This window comes from Macaca nemestrina, chromosome 20, assembly GCF_043159975.1.
Source record: "Macaca nemestrina isolate mMacNem1 chromosome 20, mMacNem.hap1, whole genome shotgun sequence".
Classification (NCBI taxonomy): domain Eukaryota; kingdom Metazoa; phylum Chordata; class Mammalia; order Primates; family Cercopithecidae; genus Macaca; species Macaca nemestrina.
Window position 1 is genome coordinate 67,514,018 of NC_092144.1, and position 27,730 is coordinate 67,541,747.

Below are 27,730 nucleotides of genomic sequence, written 5' to 3' on the forward strand. Positions count from 1 at the left end.
TAACTGATTATTCAGAAAGGAAAGATATTCCTCCTCAAACTCCCCATCATGCCATGTCTGGGTCTTTTCTTGTCCCAGCAGAGCACATTGAAGATTATAAAACAGTCTCCAGAGCTTCGTTCTGTGTGTATTTGGCAAGCACAAAAGAACTGATCGCTATGCGTGGAAGATCAGTTCATTATGGTTGGCCATGTTCCTTCGGACGTTCGTCCTTCGGGAACTTGCTGTGCTTTACAGAATCTGAAAGGGCAGGTCTCTGAAACATTTCTCTGACTTGTTCTAGACTGCCTTCCGGGAAAATCTGGATGCTTGCCGTTTAAAAGCCAGTGAAGCCCTCCACGCCCTTGGAGCCCCGTAACTGCATTTCTCAACACCTCTGGAGGATCCTCCTGGCTTTCATCCTGAACGCGAGTTACCTAGGTTCACAGGCGGGGCAGGCAGCGGCGTGGGAACTACACTACCCAAAAGACACAGCGGCGGACACAAGCAGCGAGTGTAGCCAATGAAGGCCTAGCAGAGAGGCGTCTACGTGGGTTCGTACTGCGTGTGGGCGGGACTTCCTGCAACGCCCCAGGGTGTTGTCAATATGGTTGAGTGGGGATCTGTTCACCCTCAGGCTGAGTCGAGACTGAGGTGAAAGAGCGGAAAGACGCGAGAAAAGGTTTCCCCGCTGTACAGAGGCTAGAGTGAGGCTCGACTGAGTCGGTTGTAGGCGTCGGTGCCTTCGACAGCGTCCAGGTCACCGCCGCTCCCGCCCCTCTCTTCCCTGGCTGTACTAGCGGAGGCCGCGCCGATGAACCTGACTGAGGTGGGTGCCGCGTCCCAGGGCGCCCCGCCAGACCCCTCCTCCGAGTGCCGAAGCCCCGAGGAGGGGCCCTGCAGGTCAGGCCCCTGTGTCCCAAAGAGAGGGGCGTTCTCGTGTGGGGTACCGGTGTCCGCGGTGCTGTGAGGCGGGGGAGCTCCTGTCAGGGACCTGCCCTTGCGAGGCTGCAGAGCGGGCGGCACCGGGGAGCCCGAGCGTCTTTGTCTCCACGGAGCTGAGAGTGAGGCGGAGTCTCGCCTGGGAGGGCCGCGGAGCTGCTGAAAGCCATAGCAGGCTGTGCAGGAAGGGTTATGCCCGGAGGTAGACGTTTAAAGTTGGGGAAAACAGGATGTTAAAGTAGGACAAGGGGACCGCTGAGGAGACCCCTTGAGTTATGGTAGGGATGGGCCAGAGGAGTTGCAGTAGAGGGGAAGTGTGATGAGATTCTGGGTGGATCTCAGAGAGACAGTCGACAGGATTTCCTGGTGCATCAAATATAGCAGTGACGGTAGTGAAGAGTCTATTCCATGGGTTTTGTTTTGGCCTGAAAATCTGATAGAATGGAGTTGGAGAAATCGGCTTAAGGAGCAGGTTTCAGAGAGGATTACAAGTTGCATTTTTGGAGGACTGAGTTTTGGAAGGCAGGTCATGGTTGGGTCCATAAGCCTGACACTCCCTTTAGACAGGTGCAAACTTGTCATAGGAAGGATTCTGGGCCGTGTCTGCAAAAACGGAGTTCTGAATGGGTTAAAGAACTGGCCTAGGCTGGAGACTGAGGTGTGAGGTGGTTTAGATTTCGGCACCTGCAGACCCAGCAGACCCCCAGGCCCACTCTGTGGAACAGTAGGAAGGTCATCCAGACTAGTGGGGAGATTGGGTCCAGACGTGGGTAGGGCTTTCTCACATCTAGTCAAGGGCCTCCAGCGATCTTCCAGCAACTGAATTTGTAGCAGGCAGGCCTGGTTGCTGATGGGACTAGGAACTGACCTGCTTGCTTATCCTCTCCCTACAACTTATTTATTTATGAATGTATAAAACATTTCTTTAACCACTAATGAACCAATATCCTTCTAAATATGTACACATAGGTCGGCAGTTAGAAATGAATGTAACCAATAGTTAAATTTATTCACTTAATAGTTGTTGAATGTTAATTTTTCTTTTTTCGTTTTTTCTTTTTTTATTTTTTTGAGACGGAGTCTCGCTCTGTCGCCAGGCTGGAGTGCTGTGGCGCGGTCTCGGCTCACTGCAGCCTCTGCCTCCCAAGTTCAAGCGATTCTCCTACCTCAGTCTCCCGAGTAACTGGGATTACAGGCATACGCCACCATGCCAGCTAATTTTTGTATTTTTAGTAGACAGGATTTCAGCATGGTTGGCCAGGATGGTCTTGATCTCTTGACCTCGTGATCCACCCACCTTGGCCTCCCAAAGTGCTGGGATTACAGGCGTGAGCCACCGCACCCGGCTGAATGTTAATTTTTCTATTTGCTTGCAGTGGAAAGTTTTATGTATCACATTTGCTTAACACTGTAAGAAGTGGGAAAAATACACACCCAAAATTTCAAAACCCTTCCATGTCATTTGTGCTGAAAACTTGTACAAAATATTTAATCCAGTAGAAAGAAATTGCTGATACATAGTGTGTACTACTTATGTTTGGTGCCAATATAAGCCCTATTAGTTGGCAGTCCTTTTAATCTCTATTTTACACATAAGGGCACTGAGACTCAAGGAAGTTCAATCCTCGTCAAGACTGTGAACCCTGAGGACTTACTGTGTAGCCTGAGATAACTTTGCTCTAGTTGCAGGGCCAGAGGTGGTTATACAGTCAGCCTGTAGGATGCTGCAATGCTGTCTTAATCCTCATGGCCTGCCTCTTCCCACAGGGTTCATAGCAGTGGCAGCAGTGCTTATGGATGCTGGACAGGTGAGTGGAGAGTGTTTCCAGCTTTCACCCATCCCAGATGGTTTCAGCATGCTGATATAGGGAATGGTGTTATCCTGAGACTGTTCACCTTTTCTTCTTTCTCCCTTGGGTCCAAGGAGAGCCTGTAGTTTCACCAGACCTGGGTTCCAAACTCAGTCCCTGGTTATATAGAGTGGTTCTAGTTCTCACAACTGATGGTTTGAGATTTGGCAGGACATCTCAAACACAGGATCCAGAATGTTCAAATGCTTGGTGGTGAGACTTAGATGGGATGCTTAGAGAACTGTAGCTTAATGTTCTAGCTGGCAAGGATAAGGAGCACAGCAGCAGGGCAGGAGGTCGGGGCATGCAGGGATCAGGCATAGAATGGCAGCCTGAGGTTGTCTAGGTTTTGTTTTTTGTTTTGTTTTGTTTTTGAGACAGAGTCTCGCTCTGTCGCCAGACTGGAGTGCAGTGGCGCAATCTCGGCTCACTACAACCTCCATCTCCTGGGTTCAAGCAATTCTCCTGCCTCAGCCTTCCAAGTAGCTGGGATTGCAGGCATGAGCCAACACACCCGGCTAATTTTTGTATTTTTAGTAGAGACAGGGTTTCACCCTGTTGGCCAGGCTGGTCTCGAACTCCTGGCCTCAAGCAATCTGCCTGCCTCAGCCTCCCAAAGTGCTGGGATTGCAGGTGTGAGCCACTGTGCTCGGTGGTTCTAGGTCTTTAATCTGAGGGGGTTAGTAGCTAGGGAAGTTTTGAGAAAGAAAAAATAGGTCATTTGGCCTAGATTCTAAGACGCTTCCTCTGCCTGCAGAATGGAGGACAGAGTGAGGGTTAGGGAAGAACAAAGGATACCTGGGTGATAATTCCTGCCACAGTCCAGTGGAGGTTAGTGGTGGCTGGACACGAGTGGTGGCTGTGGAGGTGGAAGGGGTGGGTGGCTTCTGTAGGTTTTGATCTAGAGCAGCTCACATTTTTTGATGTACAGAGCAAGGAAGCTGGGGAGGTAGGATGCAAGAGGGAATCGGGAATGGCCCCATAGTTTTGGCCTTGTTGAGAAGATTGGATGTTCCAGCAACTAAGATGTGGTAAATTTTGTAGTAGGGGGAGTTTAATAGAGCATATGAAGAACCAGGTTTGGGCCAAGTCAAAAATGTTCCAGAAACTCATGTAGAGGTGCCAGGAACACACAGAAATGGAGTTCATTGGAGGTGTTCAGGATGGAGACATCTACTACATGATAGCTGGTGTGTACACCATGGTAAATCTATGGGTCAGATTTAGGAAGAAACATCTTTAGATTCTGGAGGCGATGCTGTCAGGGAGAAGGAAGGGGAAGGAAGAGGCTGAGGACTGGATCTTTCTATTGGGCACCTTGGTAGTGTTGCTGGGCATCACAAAGACAGATGAGGGAGTAGATGGACTGAGGATACGTGTGTGTGTATTTGTGTTTATGTTGGGGACGGCCTTTGGAAAATAAGAGGCTTTTGAGCGGGAGAGGGCGTGTAAGATGGATGGTGAGGCGTCTCCACAAAAGAGGTGAGATGGTAGTGAGGTCTGGGAGGGGCTTATTACCCTGTTATGGACTCAGCAGGGTTTTGTGGCAAGTCTTGGTTGTACCTGGGTAGTTTCTTGTGAACTCTGAGACTATTTTGGCAGAAGATGGGATCAGCTAGAAGCATTGCTAGGCCTGGGGTGGGAATGGCATTGGGGAGGTCGGTGTATCTGGGCTTTGGATTAGAGCTGGGGGATAGAGAAAGTCGTGACTGCTTGTGGGACAGCATATACATGTAGAAGTGGGAGACAGCCAAGATCTGGAAATCAAAGGAGGTGTGCAAGAATATGTGGGTTTGGAAAGCCGAGGTCAAAGCAAGAAACAGGACTGGGTTCAGAGACCTTCAAAGCAATGTTTCCTAAACATTGCATTCTGGTCAGTCCAGGGACAAATAGGATTCTGGTTGCATTTGTCATGCACTGCAGGATTTCATGTGCAGAGTGGCATGGTAGCAGGCCATGGAAATAATCCCGGTTGGGCTGTGGTGGTTGTTAGTGTTGGAAGGGTGGAGGTGTTGGATACATGTGGAAGGTGCCATCCAAAGTGTGAGTAGAAGAGCATGAATAGATGGTTCCACCTCTGGCACTGGGCACTTAAGGGAGGAGGGTGAGTCCAAGTTTGGTTATCTGAGAGGCAAGATCTGGGTGACTCTAGGGAAATTGAGTGACAAAAGAAAGGTAGGCCCCCATGTGCCAAGTGTTTTGTTTTGTTTTGTTTTTTGAGATGGAGTCTAGCTCTGTCACCCAGGCTGGAGTGCAGTGGTGCGATCTCGGCTCACTGCAACCTCTGCCTCCCAGGTTCAAGCAATTCTTCTGCCTCAACCTCCTGAGTAGCTGGGATTACAGGTACCTGCCACCATGCCTGGCTAATTTTTGTGTTTTTAGTAGAGACGGGGTTTCACCATCTTGGCCAGACTGATCTTGAACTCCTGACCTCATGATCCACCTGCCTCGGCCTCCCAAAGTCCTGGGATTACAGACATGAGCCACCGTGCCCGGCCATGTGCTGTGTTTTGATGGCGCTTTTCAGTCTCTCCCCACTCATCTTTGTTCTATGCTGGAGTCAGTGATCAGTGGCAATGAGAGGAGAGCAGGTACAGGTGCCACGAAGACCTAGTGTGTCTTCGTCCTTGAGAAGTGGGTGGAGGCTGAGCAGGGGATGGATGTGTGTGGATGTGGTGAGGAGCACTGAAGGTCTTGGAGAGGGAAGTATATCAGTGATTGTACCCAGAGGATACAATCTTGTTCAATCTATGAACAAGAGTGAGTGATTAGAGAAAAGCCAATGACACTGGAATAATTTTTTTCTTCGATTGGTGAGAAATCATATCTGGATGAAATGATTTTTATTCCTTTCATTTCCTGAGTGAAGGGGGCATGCCACACAGCCTAAAGCCACAGAGGAAATTGCGGATTTGGTCAGGTGGCAGATGCACAATTGAAGGGAGAGCATACATCAGAGGCTTTATTGGGGTTTTGACTGGAAAGGCATGCAGGGGAGAGCAAAGAGCTTAAGACTGGGTGGTTTGCATGATTTTGGCAGCCTTGGGTATAGGGACTATCCCTCCTTTTGTGGTACAAGCCTTGTGTTGATTTAGGGCAGGAGAAATAATCATGTGTGATTGTTAGATAGGAAGCAATTCAGACTATGGGATCTGAATTATAAGAGAAATGTTAAAATGCTGGTTGTTATTTTGGTCCTCTGATTCTTAGATTTCAAGTAGATAAATACAGATCTAAGGAAACAGAATAAGAAGTTGCTCGTGGGCCGGGCATGGTGGCTCATGCCTGTAATCCCAGCACTTTGGGAGGCCGAGGCAGACACATCACGAGGTCAGGAATTCTAGACCAGCCTGAACAACATGGTGAAACCCCATCTCTACTAAAAATAGAAAAATTAGCCAGGTATGGTGGCGTGTGCCTGTAATCCCAGCTACTCAGGAGGCTGAGGCAGGAGAATTGCTTGAACCCGGGAGTCAGAGCTTGCAGTGAGCCAAGATCGCACCACTGCACTCCAGCCTGGCGACACAGCGAGACTCCATCTCAAAAAAAAAAAGTTGCTCGTGGACTAAACTGTCATAATTTTGGCAGGATTGTATGGTTTTTGAGGACGTGGCCATACATTTTTCCCAGGAGGAGTGGGGGATTCTTAATGGCGTTCAGAGACACCTGCACAGCGATGTGATGCTGGAGAACTTTGCACTTTTGTCATCAGTAGGTAAGGCCCTGACACCTACGTCAGTGTCTTGTGCTGAGCAATGTTTTTTCACTTTTTTCCTTGGCAGCTCTGTCTCACACCAGATCATGGATGCTGCATCCTCTCCTAGTTTCCTGGCATATGTGTTGTGGCAGCCACAGCTGGGCTGTGTGACCTGTATCAGTTTTCCTTAAGAAGCTTAGCTCTTGTCACTGTGAAGCCTTATGAGGCTCAAAAGTCAGAAGTCTTCAGATTTCTCAAGAATATCCTGATGACCTTGCCTGTTCCTGGTTAGTTTACTCTGTCCAAATGCATGACACTTTCCTCTGTGCAAGGCTTTCTCCATTCTGCTTGCCGACATACCTGGGGGATACCCCATGTCAGGAATTTCAGGGACCTACCTGGTCACTGCTTGTGAGGACTGTGGGCTTATTTCTGCAGGACTTTCCACTAGAAGTTCTGGTAACTTTAGAATGCAGCATGTCATGGGCTTATTGCTCTGTGTACATGCTGTCCCCTCCCTTTCCCTGTCCTTCCCCTAGCTTGGCTAACGCCACACCTAGATAGTTGCTTACCTTCAGCAAGGTAGAGGTCTGTGGGTGCCTGACAGAGTGGACGTTACTCCATTGATGACAAGAGATGCTCAAAAGGACTTGGCCCTGGTGAGTGGGAGCTCAGAAGGGGTGTGATGACAGGGCTGGGTTCACATCACACTGGGAATCAATCCAGTTTGATGCCTCTGCCAGTGGCCACACCGCATGTCTCTCTTTTCTTCCCTATTGTGATTTCTTTTTTGACTTTCATCTTCTGGCTCCCACCTCTGACCCTACCTCTTTGGCCTCCACCTCTCACCTGTTCCCTTTTTTTTTTTTTTTTGAGATGGAGTTTCGCTCTTGTTGCCCAGGCTGGAGTGCAATGGCACACGTGATCTTGACTCACTACCACCTCCACCTCCCGGGTTCAAGCGATTCTCCTGCCTCAGCATCTTGAATAGCTGGGATTGCAGGCATGTGCCACCACACCTGGCTAATTTTGTATTTTTAGTAGAGATGGTGTTTCTCCATGTTGGTCAGGCTGGTCTCAAAGCCCCGACCTCAGCTGATCCGCCCTCCTTGGCCTCCCAAAGTTCTGGATTATAGGTGTGAGCCACCGCACCCAGCCACCTGTTCCCTTCTGTTCCCTTTGTAGTGTCCTCCAACATGTGACCTGTACTTAAGGTGTTGTGAGTTCTGGATGTATACTTCAGTCGTCCCTGAACACCAGCTCTACTGTCACATCAGATCTCTCTGGGTCTGGACACAGCCTTCTACACATTGTTCACCAGCAGCTATGGCCTGTTGAAAGCTATTTACTGAGGAGTAACTTGGGGACTCCGCCTCTGTGCTCTGCACTGTGCCACTCCCTATGTTGTTCCCCATCATCAGGACTTTCGTTACGGGTTTCTGTCAGGCCTGGTTCTGCCCAGAAGGCTTTCCTCTCACTGGCTTTAGTGTCCCATGCCTTTCACCAATCCCGTGGTCTTATTTGTGAGTTGGTCTGACAGACATTTGTTCGGGGGCTGCCTCCTCCCTCCAAAGTCAACATGCACTTCATCAGCATTTCTGTTCTTAGGTTGTTGGCATGGAGCCAAGGATGAGGAGGCACCTTCCAAGCAGTGTGTTTCTGTAGGAGTGTCACAGGTCACAACTCTAAAGCCAGCTTTGTGCACCCAGAAGGCCCAGCCCTGTGAGACATGTAGCTCACTTCTGAAGGACATCCTGCACCTGGCTGAGCATGACAGAACACACCCCAAGTGTACAGCTGAGCTTTACCTGCACCAAAAGGAGCATGTTAGAGAGAAGCTCACCAGAAGTGATGAAGGGAGGCCTTCGTTTGTGAATGACAGTGTTCACCTGGCAAAGAGGAACTTCACATGCATGCACGGTGGCAAGGATTTTACTGGTGATTCAGATCTTCAACAACAGGCTCTTCCCAGTGGGTGGAAGCCACACAGAGACACTCGTGGTGTGGAGGCCTTTCAAAGTGGACAGAATGATTACAGCTGCAGCCAATGTGGAAAAGACTTTTGCCACCAGCGTATGCTGTTTGAGCACCAGAAAATCCACACAGAGGAAAGGCCTTATGAGTGCAGTGAATGTGGCAAATTTTTTAGGTACAACTCCGACCTTATTAAACATCAGCGAAATCATACTGGAGAAAGGCCTTATAAGTGTAGTGAATGTGGAAAAGCCTTCAGCCTCAAATATAATGTTGTTCAACACCAGAAAATTCACACTGGAGAAAGGCCTTATGAGTGCAGTGAATGTGGGAAAGCTTTCCTTAGAAAGTCTCACCTACTTCAGCACCAGAGAATTCACACCAGGCCAAGGCCTTATCTGTGTAGTGAATGTGGGAAGACTTTCCTTACACAGGCTCACCTTGTTGGTCACCAGAAAATTCATACTGGAGAACGGCCTTATGGATGCAATGAATGTGGGAAATACTTTATGTACAGTTCGGCACTCATTAGACATCAGAAAGTTCATACTGGAGAAAGGCCTTTTTATTGCTGTGAATGTGGGAAATTCTTTATGGACAGCTGCACACTCATTATTCACCAGAGAGTTCATACTGGAGAAAAACCTTATGAATGCAACGAATGTGGGAAATTCTTTAGATACCGTTCCACACTCATTAGACATCAGAAAGTTCACACTGGAGAAAAGCCTTATGAGTGTAGTGAATGTGGGAAATTCTTTATGGACACTTCCACACTCATTATTCATCAGAGAGTTCACACTGGAGAAAAGCCTTATGAATGCAGCGAATGTGGGAAATTCTTTAGGTATTGCTTCACACTGAATAGACATCAGAGAGTTCACTCTGGAGAGAGGCCTTATGAATGCAGTGAATGTGGCAAATTCTTTGTGGACAGCTGTACACTGAAGAGTCATCAGAGAGTTCACACTGGAGAAAGACCTTTTGAATGCAGCATTTGTGGAAAATCCTTTAGGTGTCGCTCCACACTTGATACACATCAGAGAATTCACACTGGTGAAAGGCCTTATGAGTGTAGTGAATGTGGGAAATTCTTTAGGCACAACTCAAATCATATTAGACATCGGAGAAATCACTTTGGAGAAAGGTCTTTTGAGTGCGCTGAGTGTGGGAGAGTTTTCAGCCAAAATTCCCACCTCATTCGGCACCAGAAAGTTCACACTAGGGAAAGAACTTATAAATGCAGCAAATGTGGGAAATTTTTTATGGACAGCTCCACGCTCATTAGTCATCAGAGAGTTCATACTGGAGAAAAGCCTTATGAATGCAGTGAATGTGGGAAAGTCTTTAGATACAACTCCAGCCTCATTAAACATCGGAGAATTCACACTGGAGAGAGACCTTATCAGTGTAGTGAATGTGGGAGAGTCTTTAACCAAAATTCTCATCTCATTCAGCACCAGAAAGTTCACACCAGATAAAGAATGTGTATATAAAGCAGACATGGAAAGACTTCACACAGAAATCTACTCTGATTTAACACTGGGACCTATGTTTTTAAAAAAGTATTCTTGTAGAATACAGATAACATAAAATCTAACATCATAACCATGTTAAAGTGTATAGTTTAGTACTGTTAGTCATTCATATTGTGCAATGAATATCTAGAAGTCTTTTCAATTTATGAAACTAAGTCTATACCTTTTAAAACCTTATTCCCCAGTCCACCCAGCTTCTTGACAAGCACCACTCTCTATGAATTTTACTAGTCTGGGTACCTCATATAAGAAAACTTAAGTTTTGGTCTTGTGGATTATTTTGTGGCTTATTTTGCTTAATGTTATATTTTTAAGGTTTCATGTTCTAATCCATTAGAATTTCCATCCTTTTTAAAGGCTGAATAAAATTCTGTTACAGTCATGTGTTGCTTAACAAAGGGGAAGTGTCCTGAGAAAAGTGTTATTAGGTGATTTTCTTTCTTTTTTTGGAGGGGGAGTGGGTTTATCAATGCCTAGGCTATATGGTATATCCTATAGCACCTTGCTACAAACTTGTACAGCATATTACTGTGCTGAATACTGTAGGCTGTTGGAACACGTGGTAATTCTTTTTAAGTATATCTAAACAAAAGCTACAGTAAAAATACAGTATAAAAGAAAAAATGATAGACATACAGAGAACTTACTGTGAATGGAGCTTACAGTACTGAAAGTTGCTCTAGGTGAGTCAGTGAGTGGTGAGTGAATGTGAAGGCCTAGGTTGTTACTATGCTGTAGACTTTATAGACACTGTATGCTTAGACAACACTACATTTTTATTTTTATTTTTGAGACAGAATCGTGCTCTGTTACCCAGGCTGGAGTGCGGTGGGGCTATCTTGGCTTCCTGCAACCTTCACCTCCTGGTTCAAGCAATTCTGCCTCAGCTTCCCAAGTATCTGGGATTACAGGCATGCGCCACCACCATGCCCCGCTAATTTTTGTATTTTTAGTAGAGAATGGGGTCTTACAATGTTGGCCAGACTGGTCTCAAACTCCTGACCTCAAGTGAGCCACTTGCTTTGGCCTCCCAAAGTGCTGGGATTACAGGCATGAGCCACTGTGCCCGACTGGACAAAATAAAATTTATAGAATTTTTTTTTTAATATATTAACCTTAGCTGACCATTTTTTACTTTATAAGCTTGTATTTTTAAAGACTTTTTGACTTTTGTAATAATGTTTTGCTTAAAACATTGTACAACTGTACAAAAATTTTTTTATATCCTAACTTCTTAAACTTTTTTTTGTTAAAAACTAAGATACACACATTCGTCTAGGCCAGGACAGGATCAGGATAATGTCATTGTCTTCCACCTTCACATCCTCTTCCAGAAAGTCTTCTGGGGCAGTGACACACATGGAGCTATCATCTGAAATAACAATACCTTTTTCTGGAATACCTCCTGAAGGACCTGCCCGAGGCTGTGTTACAGTTTGTATTTGTGTGTATATACACCTGTATATTTATATACATACACACAACTCCATATATACTCTACTGTTGGAGAATACCTAATGATAAAAAGTGTGGTATACTAAGAACATAAGCTAGTAACTCATTTATTATTATATACTGTACATTATTGCATATATTATACTTCCATATGACTGGCAGCACAATAGGTTTGTTTGTACCAGAATCACCATGAACATGCGATTAATATATTGCCTTACCACTGCTGTCATGTCATTAGGCAATAAGCATTTTTCAGCTTCATTGCAATTTTATGGGACCACTGTCATGCATGTGGCCCATTGTTAACTCAAAAGTGTAGTGCATGATTATATATGTATGTGCCACTTTTCCTTTCATTAGTGGACATTTGGGTTGTTTCCACTCAGCTGTTGTTAATAGCAGATGAGCATGAGTGTACAAATGTTTCTTTGAGGCTGTGCTTTAAATTCCTTTTGAGGATTTACTCAAGTAGAATTGGTGCTTCCTATGTTTTGTTTTGTTTTTTTTTGAGACTGAGTCTCACTCTGTCACCGGGCTGGAGTACAGTGGCGTGATCTCAGCTCACTGCAACCTCTGCCTCTCGGGTTCAAGCAGTCCTCCTACCTCAGCCTCCCAAGTAGCTGGGACTACAAGCACGTACCACCACACCCAGATAATTTTTGTATTTTTAGTAGAGACGGGGTTTCACTATGTTGGCCAGTATGGTCTCAATCTTGACCTCATGATCCACTCACCTGGCCCCCTATGTTCATCTTAAAAATATTTTTATTTTTAAAATTTCTTCCTCACAGTGTTCCCATCCTATGTTAATTCTATTTTAATTTTTTTGAGGACTCTTTTTATAGCAGTTGCATCGTTTTTAACTTTATTAATTTTAAGTAGTAGCTTTACTACTGGGTTGAGTTTTTGTTTTTGTTTTTGTTTTACTTCTCTAGGGTTATTTGGTTTTGTTGAAATGTAGGAGTTTTTTAGTATATGTGGGGACTTCAGAAAGTTTGTGGAAACTTGAAAGTAAAAGATAACAAAAAGAAAACATAAGTTTTATTTCTCAACAGAAGCTCCATCAAGTTCAAGACAATTTTATAAATGATAATACCAGGCATTTAGTCTATCCCTAAAGAAGTGAGGTTCCTGGGAATTTAACCTTGTGTATGCAATCTTTTTAAATATTAACTAAAGAAAAATGGGTGCCCTTTAAAGATTTTTTAAAAGTAGGAAACAAGAAGTCAGAAGGAGCCAAATCAGGACTGTAAGGTGGATGCCTTAGGATTTTACATCAGAATTTTCATAAAGTTGCAGTTATTTGATGAGAGGAATGAGCAGGAGCATGCTAGTGAAGGACTTCTGGTGAAGCTTTCCCAGGGGTTTTCTGCTAAATCTTTAGCTAACTTTCTCAAAACAATCTTATAGTGGGCGCAGTGGCTCACGTCTGTAATCCCAGCACTTTGGGAGGCCGAGTTGGGCAGATCACCTGAGCTCAGGAGTTTGAGGCCAGCCTGACCAACATGGAGAAACCCCCTTCTCTACTAAAAAATACAAAAATTATCCGGGCGTGGTGGCGCATGCCTGTAATCCCAGCTACTGGGGAGGCTGAGGCAGGAGAATTGCTTGAACCCAGGAGGCAGAGGTGGCAGTGAGCCGAGATCACGCCATTGCACTCCAGCCTGGGCAACAAGAGTGAAACTCCATGTCAAATAATAATAAAGTCATGTTTCATCTGTACAGTTCTTCAAAGAAATGCTTCATCTTGATCCTACTTGCTGAACATTTACATTGAAGGTTCTGCTCTTGTCTGCAGCTGATCTGGATTCAGTGGCTTTGGCACCCATTGAGTGGAAAGTTTGCACAACTTTAATTTTTCAGTCAGAATTGTGTAAGCTGAACCAATACAGATATCTGTGGTGTCAGTTATTGTTTGTGCTGTTAATCATCAGTCTTCTTCAATTAGGTCATGAACAAGATGAATTTCGTCCTCACAAATTGATGTTAATGGTTTGCCACTGTGGGCTGTGTGGTCATCATCTCATCTCTTTTTTTTTTTTTTTTTTCTTTTTTTGAGACGGAGTTTCGCTCTTTTTGCCCAGGCTGGAGTGCAATGGCACGATCTCGGCTCACTGCAACCTCCGCCTCCCAGGTTCAAGCAATTCTCCTGCTTCAGCCTCCCTGGTGGCTGGGATTAATACAATCTGAAACGACAGGTCTCTGAAATATTTCTTAGACTGCCCTCTGGTAAAATCTGGTTACTTGCAGTTTAAGAGTCAGCAAAGCCCCTCCACGTCCTTAAGAGCCCCGGAACTGCATTTCTCAGCGCTCCTCCAGGGGCCTCCAGCTTTTTTCTGTAAGGTCAGCGCGCTCTACATTATGAGGCGGGGCAGGCAGCAGCGTGGGAACTACACTACCCAGAAGACACTGCGAGGGCACTGGCCGCGACTGTAGCCATCGGTTTAGCAGAGAGAGGACTAATGAGGTCTCAGTTGTATGGGCGGGACTTCCGGCGGCGCCCTCATGGTTACGTTAGCATGGCTGCCTAGAGATCCGTTTACTGATTTAGGGAGTCCCAGAGCTCTGGGTCGGGACTGAGGTGACAGAGCAGAAAAACGCGAGAAGCGGTGTTCCTTCTACACAGAGGCTAAAGTGCGGATCGGCTGAGTCGGCTGCAGGCACCCCTGCCTCCGTCAGCGTCCAGGTGACCGCCGTTCCCGCCCCGCTCTTCCCTGGCTGGACCGGAGGAGGCCGCGCCGATGAACCTGACCGAGGTGCGTGCAGCGTCCCAGGCCGCCTCGCCCAACCCCTCCTCCCAGTGCTGAAGTCCCAAGGAGGGGCCCTGCAGGTTAGGCCCTTGTGTCTCTAAGAGAGGGGCGTTCTTGTGTGGGGTGCCCGGGACTGGGTCTGCCGTGCAATGAGTCGGGGGAGCTCCCCTCGGAGACCGACACGTCTCTGGGGCTTGGAGGCACTGCAGAACGGGAGGCACTGGGGAGCCCGAGCGTCTTTGTCTCCAAGGAGCAGAGGATGAGGCGGAGTCTCCCCTGGAAGGGCGGTGGAGCCGCAGAAAGCCTTAGAGGGCTGTTCAGGGAGGACGAATGGGAGGGTCACGCCCAAAGTTAGAAAGTTTAAAGTTGGGGAAAACAGGATGTTGAACGGGGGCAGGGGGACCGCCGAGGAGACCCCTTTGAGTTATGGTAGGGCTGGGCCAGAGGAGTTGCAGTAGAGGGGAGATGTGATGAGATTCTGGATGGATCTCAGAGGATTTCCTGCTGCATCAAACAGCTGTGAAGGAAAGTCGGTAGTGAAGGGTGTCTTCCGTAGGTTTTGTTTTGGCCTGAAAAATCTGAAAGAATGGAATTAAAGATATCAGCTTAAGGAGCAAGTTTCAGACAGAAGATCCTGGGTTGGATTTTGGGTGACATCACATGGGTAGGTGGACGTAATTTCTAAAGGTCAAGGAAGGTAGCTGGCCTGGAGCTTTAAATGAGTTAGAAGTTGTGCACTTGAGAAGCTGGCCTGTGGATCAGATTGAGAAGGAAGAATCCTAACATTGTTTTTTAGTATGGGCTGAGGGAGGGGAGGGCTCAGATTTGGAGGAAAGACCATGGTAGGGAGGACATCTCTGATACTCCCTGCAGAAGGGAGCAGATACGGGCTAAGAGTTTGGTCTGTTTCTGTTGAAAAAGAGGCCTGGATGGATAAGGAGTTGCCCTGGACTCCAGAGACTGAGGCATGAGATATTGTAGTCACTCCACCCTTCTAACTCAGCCAGCCCTGAGGGCCACTCTTTGGGGAACACGATAAGGCCATGAAGCAAGTGGGTCCAAAACTAGGCAGGGCTTTCTCATATCCTCCACCACAGTTAAGGGCCTCCAGCAAGCTCCCTTTACTGAATTATATGGCAGGCAGACCTGTTTGCTGAACGGACCAGTAACTGATTGATTGCTCAGCCCCATCCTGCAACTCAGTAACTTAGGGATGTAAAAACAGGTAATTGACTTAAACACTAATGAACTGTATCAATCTTAAATAACCAAGCAAGTCAGAATCTAGTTTAAAGAGAGTTCACATGTTGATAATAGCCATCTGAGACCCTAGATTCAAGTTGTCCTGAATATACACTTCAATTAGCAGCAGTGACTTTTTTTTTTTAAGGAAAAAAGGAGCAGTTTCTGAGTTGTTTACCAATAACTTATGTTAAAGTAACGTAAGTTTTTATTGGCTATACGTTGTTCTTTATATTATAGATTACAGAAACACGAAGATAATAGGTGAGACAGCTAGTTAGGAACAAAATGTCTGTAAACAGTTGTTCTCAGGCATCGGTTCAGGGATGTGACTGACATCTCATATTCTTGCCTCTCTGAGCCTGATACATTTTGTGTAGGTCAGACAGCTCTGGCTATTTTTGTTTGTTTCTCAGCCAATATCCTTCTAAATATGTACACATAGGCAATTGGAGATAGATGTAATCAATAATTTAAACGTAGTAAAATATTTATTGTTAGAATGTTAATTTACCTGTAACTCTGCTTATAGTACAAATCTTTTTATATATCACATTTCCTTAAAACATTAAGAAGTGGGGGCTGGGCACAGTGTCTCACACCTGTAATCCCAGCACTTTGGGAAACGAAGGCGGGCAGATCATGAGGACAGGAGTTTGAGACCAGCCTGGCCAACATGATGAAACCCCGTCTCTACTAAAAATACAAAAATTACCCGGGCGTGGTGGTGGGAGCCTATAATCCCAGCTGCTCGGGAGGCTGAGGCAGGAGAATCGTTTGAACCTGGGAGGCGGACCAGTGAGCCGAGATTGTGTCATTGCACTGTAGCCTGGGCAACAGGGCAAGGCCCTGTCTCAAGAAAAAAAAAAAAAGTGGGAAAAATACTCAAAATTTTGAAACCCTTCTACTTCATTTGTGCTGAAAACATGTACAAAACCATTAATCCTATAGAAAGTAATGCTTATACATAGTGTGTACTACTTATGCTTCTTGTCAGTATGAGCCCTATGAAGTGGGAACCCTTTTAATCTCCATTTTACACATAAGGGCACTGAGGTTTAGAGAGGTTCAGTCCTTGTCCAAAGACACAGAGCTGCTAAGAGGCAGCACTGAACTTAGGACTTGCTGTAACTTCAGATTACTTTGCTCCAGTACAGGGCAGAGATGGTTGTACAGCTCAGCCTGTAGGATGCTGCAATACTGTCCTGATACTCATGGCTTGCCTCTTCCTTGTTACAGGCCAAAAGAATGAGGGTTGTGATCAACTGAGTATACCACTGGAGGCTATGTGAGTAAACAGCAAACTGTTTCTCATGAAAGCAGGATGTTGGCAAACTGACAAACTGCGTCTGCTCCCCAGAAGGAATGCTGAAGGTAGTCACAACCCAGGCACAAGTGAATTTCTTGTGATTAGGCATAATTGAAGCCTGTTAACAATGTGAACTTGTGATCAATTAAGCGGCTGACCAGTCGTTACCTCCTCCTCCTTTTCATTCTATCCAATAAATGCGGAGGGCTGTGGAAGCTCAGGGGCTGCCTTTGCTCACTAGAAGCAGGGAGCTCTCTTCTTCCTCGGTTCGCCTTCTTTAAAACAGTTTCTTTTGTCTTAAGTTTTCATTTCTACATTCGTCCCCCTTCATTCAGTCTCGTAATGATGGTCTCAAGTAGTAACTGTACAAGTCTGTCACATCTTCCCACAGGGTCCATGGCAGTGGCAGCAATGCATAAGGACCCTGCACAGGTAAGTCAATGGTTTCTCAGGCTCTCTCCCCCAGTCCCCCACCACTTATCTCTCCAATATTTTAGGCATGCTGATATAGGGAAAGGTGGTGTCCTGAAACTTCATGTTTTTCCCTTCCTTGGGTCTGAAGACTGTGGTTCCACCACAACCAGGGGTCAGAACTCAGCCCCTGGTTATAGAGTGGTCCTGGTTCCGACAACTAATGGTCTAAGATGTGGCAGGGCATTCAGGCACAGGATATAGAAAGTTCAAATGCTTACTGGTGAGACTTAGCTGGGATGTTTAGTGAACTGAAAATTCATGTTCCATCTGGTCGTGATAGAGTATGGCAGCAGGGTAGGAGGTTGGGGCATGCAGGGATCAGCATGGAACGGCAGTCTAAGGCTCTGGGCTTTTCATCTGAGGGTGATGGTAACTGGGGAAAGTTTGAGCAGGGGGAAAAAGAGGTGACCTGACCCAGATTTTAGTGGCTCCCTCTGCCTGCAGAATGGAAGACCATGTGGGGGTGAGGATGGAGCCACAGATACCTGGGTGATTGGTCCAGCAACAGTCCAGGTGGAGGTTGTTGGCGACTGAACGAGAGTGGCGGTGGTGGAGGTGGGAGGAGTGGGGGGCTTCTGTATGTGTTTGATCTAGAGCTGCCTGTATTTTATAATGTAGAGAGCAAGGAAGCTTGGGAGCTGAGATGGCAGAGGGGGTCAGGAATGGCCCCACAGTTTTGGCCTTGTTTGGAAGGATGGATGTTCCAGCAACTAAGATGTAGTAAGTTCAGTAGTAGGGGGAGTGTTTATGTAGTAGAGCATATGAGGAACCAAGTTTTGGCCAAGTAAAAAATGTTCCAGTGGCCAGGCATGGTGGATCACACCTGTAATCCCAGCACTTAGGGAGGCAGAGGTGGAAGATCGCTTGAGGTCAGCCTGGGCAACATAGGGAGACCCTGTCTCTACAAATAATAATAAATAGCTGGGTGTGGTGGCGTCTGTCTGTGGTCTCAGCTAATCGGCATGCTGAGGCAGGAGGGTCACCTGAGCCTGGGAAGTAAAGGCTGCGATGAGCCATGATTGTGCCCTGCACTCCAGCCTGAGCAACAGAGTAAGACCCTGTCTTCAAAAAACCAAGCCAAAACAAAAACAAAAATCGAAGCCAAAACAAAAACAAAAATACACAAAAAATGTTTCAGAGACTTTGAGTGGAGGTGTCAGGCTGGCAGTTGTACACACAGGAATGGAGTTCAGTGGAGGTGTTCAGGATGGAGACATCCACTACATGATAGCTGAACTGTTGTGAAACTAGGTCAGACTTAGGAAGCAATGGTGTTAGTGGGAAGGAAGGAGAAGGAACAGACTGAGGACTGGGTGTCTCCATTGGGCACCTGGATGGTGTTGGTGGGTATCACAAAGACAGATAAGAGTGGATCGACTGAAGGTATGCGTGTATGTTTGTGTGTTATGTTGGGGGCGGCCTGTGGAGTATAAGGAAGGGCTTTTGAGGGGAGAGTCATGAGGTGGATGGTGAGGCATCTCCACAAACTCACCAGGGTTTTGTGGCAAGTCTTGCTTGGACCTGGGTAGTTTCATGCAAACTGTGAGACTACTTTAGGGGAAGATGCGATCAGCAAGGAGCATTGCTAGGCCTGCGGTGGGGATAGCATTGGGGAGGTCAGTGTATCTGGGCTTTGGATTAGGATTACGGGGATAGAGAAGGTTGTGACTGCTTATGGGACAGCATGTACAGTGCAAAAGAGGGAGACAGCCAAGATCTGGAACTCAGAGGAGGTATACAAGAACTGTGAGGTTGTCACTTGGGTTTAGGGGGCTGAGGTTAAACCAGGAAATGGGACTGGGAAGGGAGACCTTCAGAACAGTGCTTGGTGCTGCCCCAGGCACTAGGAACGTTACATTCTGGGCAGCCCAGAGGCAAATAGGTTCTGGTGCACTGCAGGACTCCATGTACAGAATGGCATCTTGAGAGGCCATGGAAATGCTCCTGGTTGGGCCAGGGCTGCTGTTAGTATTGCAAGAGTGGAGGAGTTAGATACATGAGAGATGTACTGTCCAAAGCGAGATGTGAAGGTGAGGAGGAGCGTGAATGCATGGCCCCAGCCCTGGCAATGGGCACATAAGGGAGAAGAGTGAGTCTAAGTTTGGGTGTCTGGGAGGCAAGATCTGGAGACCCCAAGGAAACGGGGTGATAAAAGAAGGTAGGGCTGGCCAGGCGCAGTGGCTCACGTCTGTAATCCCAGCACTTTGGGAGACCAAGGTGGGTAGATCACGAGGTCAGGAGTTTGAGACCAGCCTGCCCAACATGGTGAAACCCCGTCTCTACTGAAAATACAAAAATTAGCCAGGAGTGGTGGCAGGTGCCTGTAATCCCAGCTACTCAGGAGGCTGAGGCAGGAGAATTGCTTGAACCTGGGAGGTTGCAGTGAGCCACTGCACTCCAGCCTGGGCGACAGAGCGAGACTCCCTCTCAAAAAAAAAAGAAGAAGAAGATAGGCGCCCTGGGCTAGGCTTTGATGATGCTTTTGCTTTCTCCCCACCCATCTCTGAGCTGTGCTGGACTCAGCAATCAGTAGCAGTGGGGGTGAGAGAAGTGCAGATGCTACCAGGATGTGGAGTCTCTTCCTCCTTGGGAAATGGGTGGAGGCTAAGCAGGGGATGGATATGTGTGGGTATTGGGGAAGCACTGAAGATTCTGGAGAGGAAAGTGTATCAGTGATTGGCCCACTGGATTTTAATTTTTGGAAGAGTGAGTGATGACAGAGAGGCTAATGGCATTGAAATAATTTTTATTACTTTCATTTCCTTAGTGCAGGGGGAATGCCATGCTGCACCAGGCCACAGGAAATGCTAGATTTGGTCAGGAGGCAGAGGCATGACTGAAGGGAAAGCATACATCAGAGACCGTATTGGGGTTTTGGCAGGAAAGACATGCAAGGCGGGATGAGGAGCTTCAAACTTGGTGGTTTGCATAAGTCTGGCAGCCTTAGGGCTTAGAGATTATCCTTTATTGTGTGGTGACAGGGCTTGTGTTGATTAGGACAGGAGAAGTAATCATGTATGAGCATTAGATAGTGGTTCAGCATATGGGATCTGGATTGCAAGGGAAATATAAAAACATTGGCTGTTAGTTTGGCCCTCCAATTCTCAGATTTTAAGTAGATAAATACAGATCTAAGGAAACACAGAAGAAGAAGTTGTTCACAGACTGAAGTGTCATAATTTTGGCAGGAGTGTATGGTCTTTGAGGATGTGGCCATATATTTCTCCCGGGAGGAATGGGGGATCCTTAATGATGCTCAGAGACAACTGCACAGCAATGTGATGTTGGAGAACTTTGCACTTTTGTCATCAGTAGGTAAGGCCTTCATACCTACTCTGGTGTCTTGTGCTGGGTGCTGTTTTTTTGCTCTTTTCCATGACAACTCTGTGTTTCTCACACCAGATTGTGGGTGCTATGTCCTGTCCTCTCCTGGTTTCCTGGCAAATGTGATGAGGCAGCCAGAGCTGGGCTGTATATACTGTACTACCTCCCCTTAGGCAGCCCCAGCTTCTGTTGCTCTGAAACTTTACACGATAAGGCTCGGAAGTCAGAAATCTTGAGGGTTTTTTTTGTTTTTGTTTTTGTTTTTGAGACGGAGTTTCACTCTTGTTGCCCAGGCTGAAGTGCAATGGCATGATCTCGGCTCACCGCAACCTCTGCCTCCCAAGTTCAAGCGATTCTCCTGCCTCAGCCTCCCGAGTAGCTGGGATTACAGGCATGCGCCACCACGCCCAGCTAATTTTGTATTTTTAGTAGAGACGGGGTTTCTCCATGTTGGTCAGGCTGGTCTCGAACTCCCTACCTCAGGTGATCCGCCCGCCTCGGCCTCCCAAAGTTCTGGGATTACAGGCGTGAGCCATCGCGCCCAGCCCAGGTTTCTTTAAGATACCCTAATGGTGGTGCCTGTCCCTGATTTGATTACTCTGTCCAGATGCATGAAACCTCCATCCAAGGGTTTCCCTGTTCCCCTTGCTGACATACTTGGAGACAGTGTCTGTGCTAGGAATTTCAGGTACCTCCCTGGTCACCACTTGTGAGGATTGTGAAGTTATTTCTGCAGGACTCTGCTGTATGTTCTGGTAACTTTAGAATGCAGCGTGTCCTGCGTTTATTGCTCTGTGTACATGCTGCCCCTCCCTTTCCCTGCCTTTCCCCTAGCTTGATTTATGCCGCAGCTAGATAGTTGCTCACCTTGAGCAAGGGGGAGGTCTCTGGGTGCCTGGCGGAGTGGATAGTCCTCTATTAATGGCAAGAGACACTCAGAAGGACTTGGCCCTGGTGGGTGAAAGCTGGGAAAGGATGTGATATCAGGGCTAGGTTCAGATCACATTGAGAACTTCCTTGTGACCACTATTGTTTGATGCAGGGCCACCGGCCACCCCTCACTCTTCTTTTTCTTCCCTGTTGTTATTTTTACTCTGACTTCCAACCCCTGGCTTCCACCTCTGACCCCTCCTATCCAGCCTGCATCTCTCCACCATTCTCTGCCACCACTCCCTTTGCAGTGCTGTCTAATGTATGACCTGTACTTTAGGTGTTGTGAGGTCTGCATGTATCCTTCAGTAGTCCATGAATACTCGCTCTCACACAATCAGATCTCTCTGGATCTGGACACAACAGTCATGGCCCGTTGAAAGCCATTTGTAGAGAAGCGAGTTGGAGACCCCGCCTGCCCTCCCTGCTTGGTACTTCTCCCTTGTGTCCTTACCACCAGGGTTCCCCCACTACACACACTTGACAGGCCCACCTCGGAACAGTGGGCCTTCTTCTCACTGGCCTTATTTCCTTGCCTGTGACCAATCCTGTGCCCTCATTTGTGGGTGTGTCTCACGGACATTTGTGATGGGGCTGCCTCCTCCCTCCAGAGTTCACATGCACTTCACCAGCATTTCTGTTCTTATAGGTTGTTGGCATGGAGCCAAGGATGAGGAGGTACTTTCCAAGCAATGTGTTTCTGTAAGAGTGTTACAGGTCACAGCTCCAAAGCCAGCTTTGCCCACCCTGAAGGCCCAGCCCTGCAAGACATGTAGCTCACTTCTGAAGGATGTTCTGCACCTGGCTGAGCACGACGGAACACACCCTGAGCAAGGGCTGGACACATGTGCAGCAGAGCATGACCTGCAGCAAAAGGAGCAGGCTAGAGAGAAGCTCACCAGAAGTGATGAGTGGAGGCCTTCATTTGTGAACTGCAGTGCTCACGGGGGAGAGAGGAACTTCACATGCACACAGGGTGGCAGGGATTTTACTGCCAGCTCAGACCTTCTCCAGCAACATGTCTTGAACAGTGGGCGGAAGCTATACAGGGATACTCAGGATGGGGAAAACTTTCAAGGTAAACAGAATGATTTCAACTCCAGCCAAGGTGGGAAAGACTTTTGCCACCAACACAGGCTGTTTGAGCACCAAAAAACCCATAATGGGGAGAGGCCTTATGAGTTCAGTGAATGTGAGGAATTGTTTAGGTACAACTCCAACCTTATTAAATATCAGCAAAATCATGCTGGAGAAAGGCCTTATGAGGGCACTGAATATGGAAAGACCTTTATTAGAAAGTCCAACCTAGTTCAGCGCCAGAAAATTCACACTGAAGGCTTTCTTTCAAAAAGGTCTGACCCCATTGAACATCAGGAGATTCGCAGTAGACCAACACCTTATGAATGCACCCAATGTGGGAAGGCTTTCCTTACACAGGCTCATCTGGTTGGTCACCAGAAAATCCATACTGGAGAACAGCCCTACGAATGCAACAAGTGTGGGAAATTTTTTATGTATAACTCTAAACTCATTAGACATCAGAAAGTTCACACTGGGGAGAGGCATTACGAGTGTAGCAAATGTGGGAAATTGTTTATGGACAGCTCCACACTTGGTAGACATCAGAGAGTTCATACAGGAGAAAGGCCTTTTGAATGCAGCATATGTGGAAAATTCTTTAGTCACCGCTCCACACTCAATATACACCAGAGAGTTCATACTGGCAAAAAGCCTTATAAGTGTAATGAATGTGGGAAAGCCTTTAGCCTCAAACATAATGTTGTTCAGCACCTGAAAATTCACACTGGAGAACGGCCTTATGAGTGCACTCAATGTGGGAAGGCCTTTGTTAGAAAGTCCCACCTAGTTCAGCACCAGAAAATCCACACTGAAGCATTTTCAAAAAGGTATGACCTCATTCAACACGAGAGGATTGACATCAGGCCAAGGCCTTATGGGTGTAGTGAATGTGGGAAGGCCTTCCTTACACAGGCTTATCTTGATGGTCACCAGAAAATCCATACTGGAGAACGGCCTTATGAATGCAGCAAATGTGGGAAATTCTTTTTGGACAGCGACAAACTTGTTATTCATCAGAGAATTCACACTGGAGAAAAGCCTTATAAATGCAGCAAATGTGGGAAATTCTTTAGATATCGTTGTACACTGAATAGACATCAGAAAGTTCACACTGGAGAAAGACCTTACGAGTGTAGTGAATGTGGGAAATTTTTTAGAGATAGCAACAAACTCATTATTCATCAGAGAGTTCATACGGGAGAAAAGCCTTATGAGTGCAGCAACTGTGGGAAGTTTCTTAGATACTGCTCTACATTCATTAAACATCATAAAGTTTGCAATGGGGAGAAGCCTCATGAGTGCAATAAATGTGGGGAATTGTTTAGGATTAAATCGAGCCTTATTACACATCAGCAGTCTCACACTGGAGAAAGTCCTTTTAAGTTAAGGGAATGTGGAAAAGACTTCAGCAACAAATGTAATAATGGTCAGTGCCAAAAAATTCACACTGGAGAAAGGTCTCATGAGTGTGGTGAATGCAGCAAAGTGTTTAAATACAATTCCAGCCTCATTAAACATCAGAGAATTCACACTGGAGAAAGGGCTTAGGGCAGTGAATGCAGGAAAGTCACCAAAATCGTCACCTCATTCAGCATGAAAAAGTTCACATCAGAGGAAGAACCTATTAGTATATGTAAATCTAATGTTGAAAGAGTTCAGACAGAAATCTGCGAGGATTTCCTGCTGGGAACTACGTTAAAAACATTATGGTCAGACGTGTGGCTCACGCCTGTAATCCCAGCACTTTGGGAGGCAGAGGTGGACGGATCACCTGAGGTCAGGAGTTTGAGACCAGCCTGGCCAACATGGGGAAGCACCCATCTCTACTAAAAATACAAAAATTAGCCGGGCATGGTGGCGGGTGCCTGTAATCCCTCAGGAGGCTGAGCTACTCAGGTGCTACTCAGGAGGCTGAGGCAGGGAGAATCACTTGAATCCAGGAGGCAGAGGTTGCAGTGAGCTGAGATTGTTCCATTGCACTCCAGCCTGGGTGACAGGGTGAGACACTCTTAAAAAAAAAATAAATAATAAAATAAATTGTAGCAAATTATAGGTAACTTAAAATCTATCATCTTAACCCATATTTAACTATACTGTTCAGTAGCGTTAAGTCAGTCACATTGTTGTCAATTAATATCCAGTAGTTTTTTCAACTTTACGAAACTAAAATATTATACCCTTTAAACCAGGGGCCCACAACCCCCAGGCTGCAAACTGGTACCAGTCTGTGGCCTGTTAGGAACCGGGCCAGCATCACCACCTGAGCTCCACCTCCTGTCAGATCAGCAGCAGCATTAGATTCTCATGGGAGCGTGAGTCCTATTGTGAACTGTGCATGTGAGGGATATAGGTTGTGTGCTCCTTATGAGACTCTAATGCCTGATGATCTGAGGTGGAACAGTTGTATCCTGAAACTATCTGCCCCCTCCTCTGTCCCTGATGCGTGGAAAAATTGGCTTCCATGAAACCAGTCCCTGGTGCCAAAAAGGTTGGGGACCGCTGCTTTAAACCACTCCTCCTCATTCCCTACTCCAGCCCCTGACTACTACTACTGTATGAATTTTACTACTTTAAATATCTCAGATAAGTTTTAGTCTTTTGTGACTTATTTTGAGGCTTATTTCCCTTAATGTCTTCAACGTTTCCATGTTGTAACATAGCTTATAATTTTCATCTTTGTTTTTTGCTTTTTTTTTTTTTTTTTTTTGAGATGGAGTCTCGCTCTGTCGCCCAGGCTAGAGTGCAGTGGTGCAATCTCGGCTCGCTGCAAGCTCCGCCTCCCGGGTTCCCGCCATTCTCCTGTCTCAGCCTCCCAAGTAGCTGGGACTACAGGCGCCCGCTACCACACCTGGCTAATATTTTGTATTTTTAGTACAGACGGGGTTTCACCGTGTTAGCCAGGATGGTCTTGATCTCCTGACCTCGTGATCCACCTGCCTTGGCCTCCCAAAGTGCTGGGATTACAGGTGTGAGCCACCACGCCCAGCCCTCATTCATTTTTTTAGTGCTTATACTAAAGATATGAGGGGTTCACACACCACAACTACAGTATTAGAATATTCTCAATTTGTCTATTTTTGCCAGTAAGTTTCATTCCTTCAGATGATTTCTTGTTGCACATTAGCATTCTTTACTTTCAGATTGATGAACTCTCTTTACTATTTCTTGTAAGACAGACCTGGTATTGATGAATTCCCCCAGCTTTTGTTTGCTGGGAAAGCTTTTATTTCTCCTTCATGGTTGAAGAATATATTTGATGACTAGAATATTCTTGGTTGAAAATGGTTTCCTTCAGCACTTTAAATATGTCTTCTCACTTTCTTCTGGCCTACAAGATTTCTGCTGAGAAGACTGCTGCCAGATGTACTGGAGTTCCTTTATATGTTATTTGTTTCTTTTCTCTTGCTACCTTTCCTCTTTTACGTCTTTGACCTTTGAGAGTTTGATTGTTATATGTCTTGTGTTGAATCTGGTTGGCATTCTTTGACTTTCTTATACCTGGATATTCATATATACATATATATGCATATGTGTGTGTATATATGTGTGTGTGTGTCTGTGTATATACATACATTTGGAAAGTATAATTATTTCTTTGAATAAATTGTCTATCCCTACATCTCTCTCTACACCCTTTTAAATCACTCTTAGACTTGCCCTTTTGTGGCTATTTTCTGTATCTTTTAAGCACAGTTCTTTTTCTTTTTTCTCTTCTGTATTTTCTTTTCTTTTTTTTTTTTTTTTTTGAGACGGAGTCTCACGCTGTTGCCCAGGCTGGAGTGCAGTGGCGCGATCTCGGCTCACTGCAAGCTCCGCCTCCTGGGTTCACGCCATTCTCCTGCCTCAGCCTCCTGAGTAGCTAGGACTACAGGCGCCCGCCACCGCGCCCGGCTAATTTTTTGTATTTTTAGTAGAGACGGGGTTTCACTGTGGTCTCGATCTCCTGACCTTGTGATCCGCCCGCCTCGGCCTCCCAAAGTGCTGGGATTACAGGCTTGAGCCACCGCGCCCGGCCTCTTCTGTATTTTCAATAGCCTGGATTTAAGCTAACAAATTCTTTTTTTTTTTTCTTCTCCTTCTTTTTTTGAGATGGAGTCTTGCTCAGTCACCCAGGCTGGAGTGCGGTGGCGCGATCTCGGCTCACTGCAAGCTCCACCTCCCAGGTTCACGCCATTCTCCTGCCTCAGCCTCCCAAGTAGCTGGGACTACAGGTGCCCGCCACTACGCCCAGCTAGTTTTTTTGTATTTTTAGTAGAGTCGGAGTGTCACCGTGTTAGCCAGGATGGTCTCGATCTCCTGACCTCATGATCCGCCCATCTCGGCCTCCCAAAGTGCTGGGATTACAGGCATGAGCCACCGCGCCCGGCCACTAACAAATTCTTCTGCTTAATCAATTATGCTGTTGTTATATTCCAAAGTATTTTTCAGTTCATCCATTGTCTTTTTCAGCTCTAGGATTTCTGGGGTTTTTTTGTTTTTGTTTTTGTTTTTTGTAATTATTTCAATCTCTGTTAAATTTCTCTGCTAAAATTCTGAATTCTTCATGTTTTCTTGACATTCTTTGAGCTTCTTCAAGACAGATATTTTGAATTCCCTGTCTGAAAGATATTCCCTGTCTGATAGATCTCTATCACTCCAGGGTTGGTCACTGGGCAGCTTATTTAGTCCATTTGATGAGATCACATTTTCCTGAATGTTCTCAATACTTGTGGATATTTGTATATGACTGAACACTGAAGAGTTTATTTATTCCAGTCTTCACAGTCTGGCTTTGCTTGTACCCATTCTTCTTCAGAGGGCCTTCCAAGAATTCAAAGGGTACTGAGTGCTGAGTTGCCTAAGCTGTAGTCACTGCAGCCATTTCAGCACTAGAGGGTACCATAATCCCAAGTATGCAATAAATCTTGCAGACTCCTAGATACCCAGACTAGATACATGCGGGAAAGAGAAGAAAATGTTCTGGGTTCCCAGAACCCACTCTCTTCTCTCTCATTCCCCCAAGTATAAGAACTCTCTCTATATATACCAGGCTGCCTGTAATTGGGGGAGAGGTGACAGGGACTCCTGTGTTCATCACAGCTGGCATCACAGTAATGCTAATCTAAACCCATAGACTCTACGACCAGCACAGGACTGGAGTTGGGGGAGGGGTATGGCACACTCCCTTGGCTGCTACAGCTGGT

General features: G+C 46.3%; 3 protein-coding genes across 11 annotated transcripts in view; all 3 read left to right on the forward strand.

Moving 5' to 3' along the window:
• The first annotated feature begins 558 nt into the window (after window positions 1-558).
• On the forward strand, window positions 559-17,024 carry LOC105488093 (zinc finger protein 17). 2 transcript variants are annotated; one of them, XM_071088089.1, is made up of 5 exons: window positions 559-808; window positions 2,689-2,729; window positions 6,360-6,486; window positions 8,077-14,268; window positions 16,670-17,024. In XM_071088089.1, exons 2-4 carry the CDS (start codon window positions 2,715-2,717, stop codon window positions 9,921-9,923), a joined length of 1,989 nt encoding a protein of 662 aa, XP_070944190.1. In that variant the 5' UTR covers window positions 559-808; window positions 2,689-2,714; the 3' UTR covers window positions 9,924-14,268; window positions 16,670-17,024. The 2 variants fall into 2 exon arrangements, with proteins under 2 accessions (XP_070944190.1, XP_011750142.1); XM_011751840.3 differs by having other exon boundaries at window positions 8,077-14,194.
• On the forward strand, window positions 14,072-24,356 carry LOC105488094 (zinc finger protein 749). Of its 2 annotated transcripts, none has more exons than XM_011751845.3 (4): window positions 14,072-14,194; window positions 17,131-17,171; window positions 20,402-20,528; window positions 22,117-24,356. In XM_011751845.3, the coding sequence occupies exons 2-4, from the start codon at window positions 17,136-17,138 to the stop codon at window positions 24,093-24,095; spliced, it is 2,142 nt and encodes a 713-aa protein (XP_011750147.2). In that variant the 5' UTR covers window positions 14,072-14,194; window positions 17,131-17,135; the 3' UTR covers window positions 24,096-24,356. The 2 variants fall into 2 exon arrangements, with proteins under 2 accessions (XP_011750147.2, XP_011750146.2); XM_011751844.3 differs by having other exon boundaries at window positions 14,136-14,268.
• The window catches only part of LOC105488096 (zinc finger protein 419), a 34,190-nt gene continuing 20,603 nt past the window's right edge, over window positions 14,144-27,730 (forward strand). For 6 of the 7 annotated variants that reach the window (XM_024794849.2, XM_011751857.3, XM_071088090.1 and 3 more), the window contains exons 1-2: window positions 14,188-14,268; window positions 17,131-17,171. Coding sequence is in view for 1 of the 7 variants with exons in the window: in XM_024794856.2 (XP_024650624.2) it covers window positions 14,180-14,194 (15 nt within the window). In the remaining 6 variants the exon portion in view is untranslated. Of the gene's footprint in view, window positions 14,269-17,130; window positions 17,172-27,730 lie in introns of all 7 variants that reach the window. The other variant, XM_024794856.2, reaches the window with a different exon arrangement.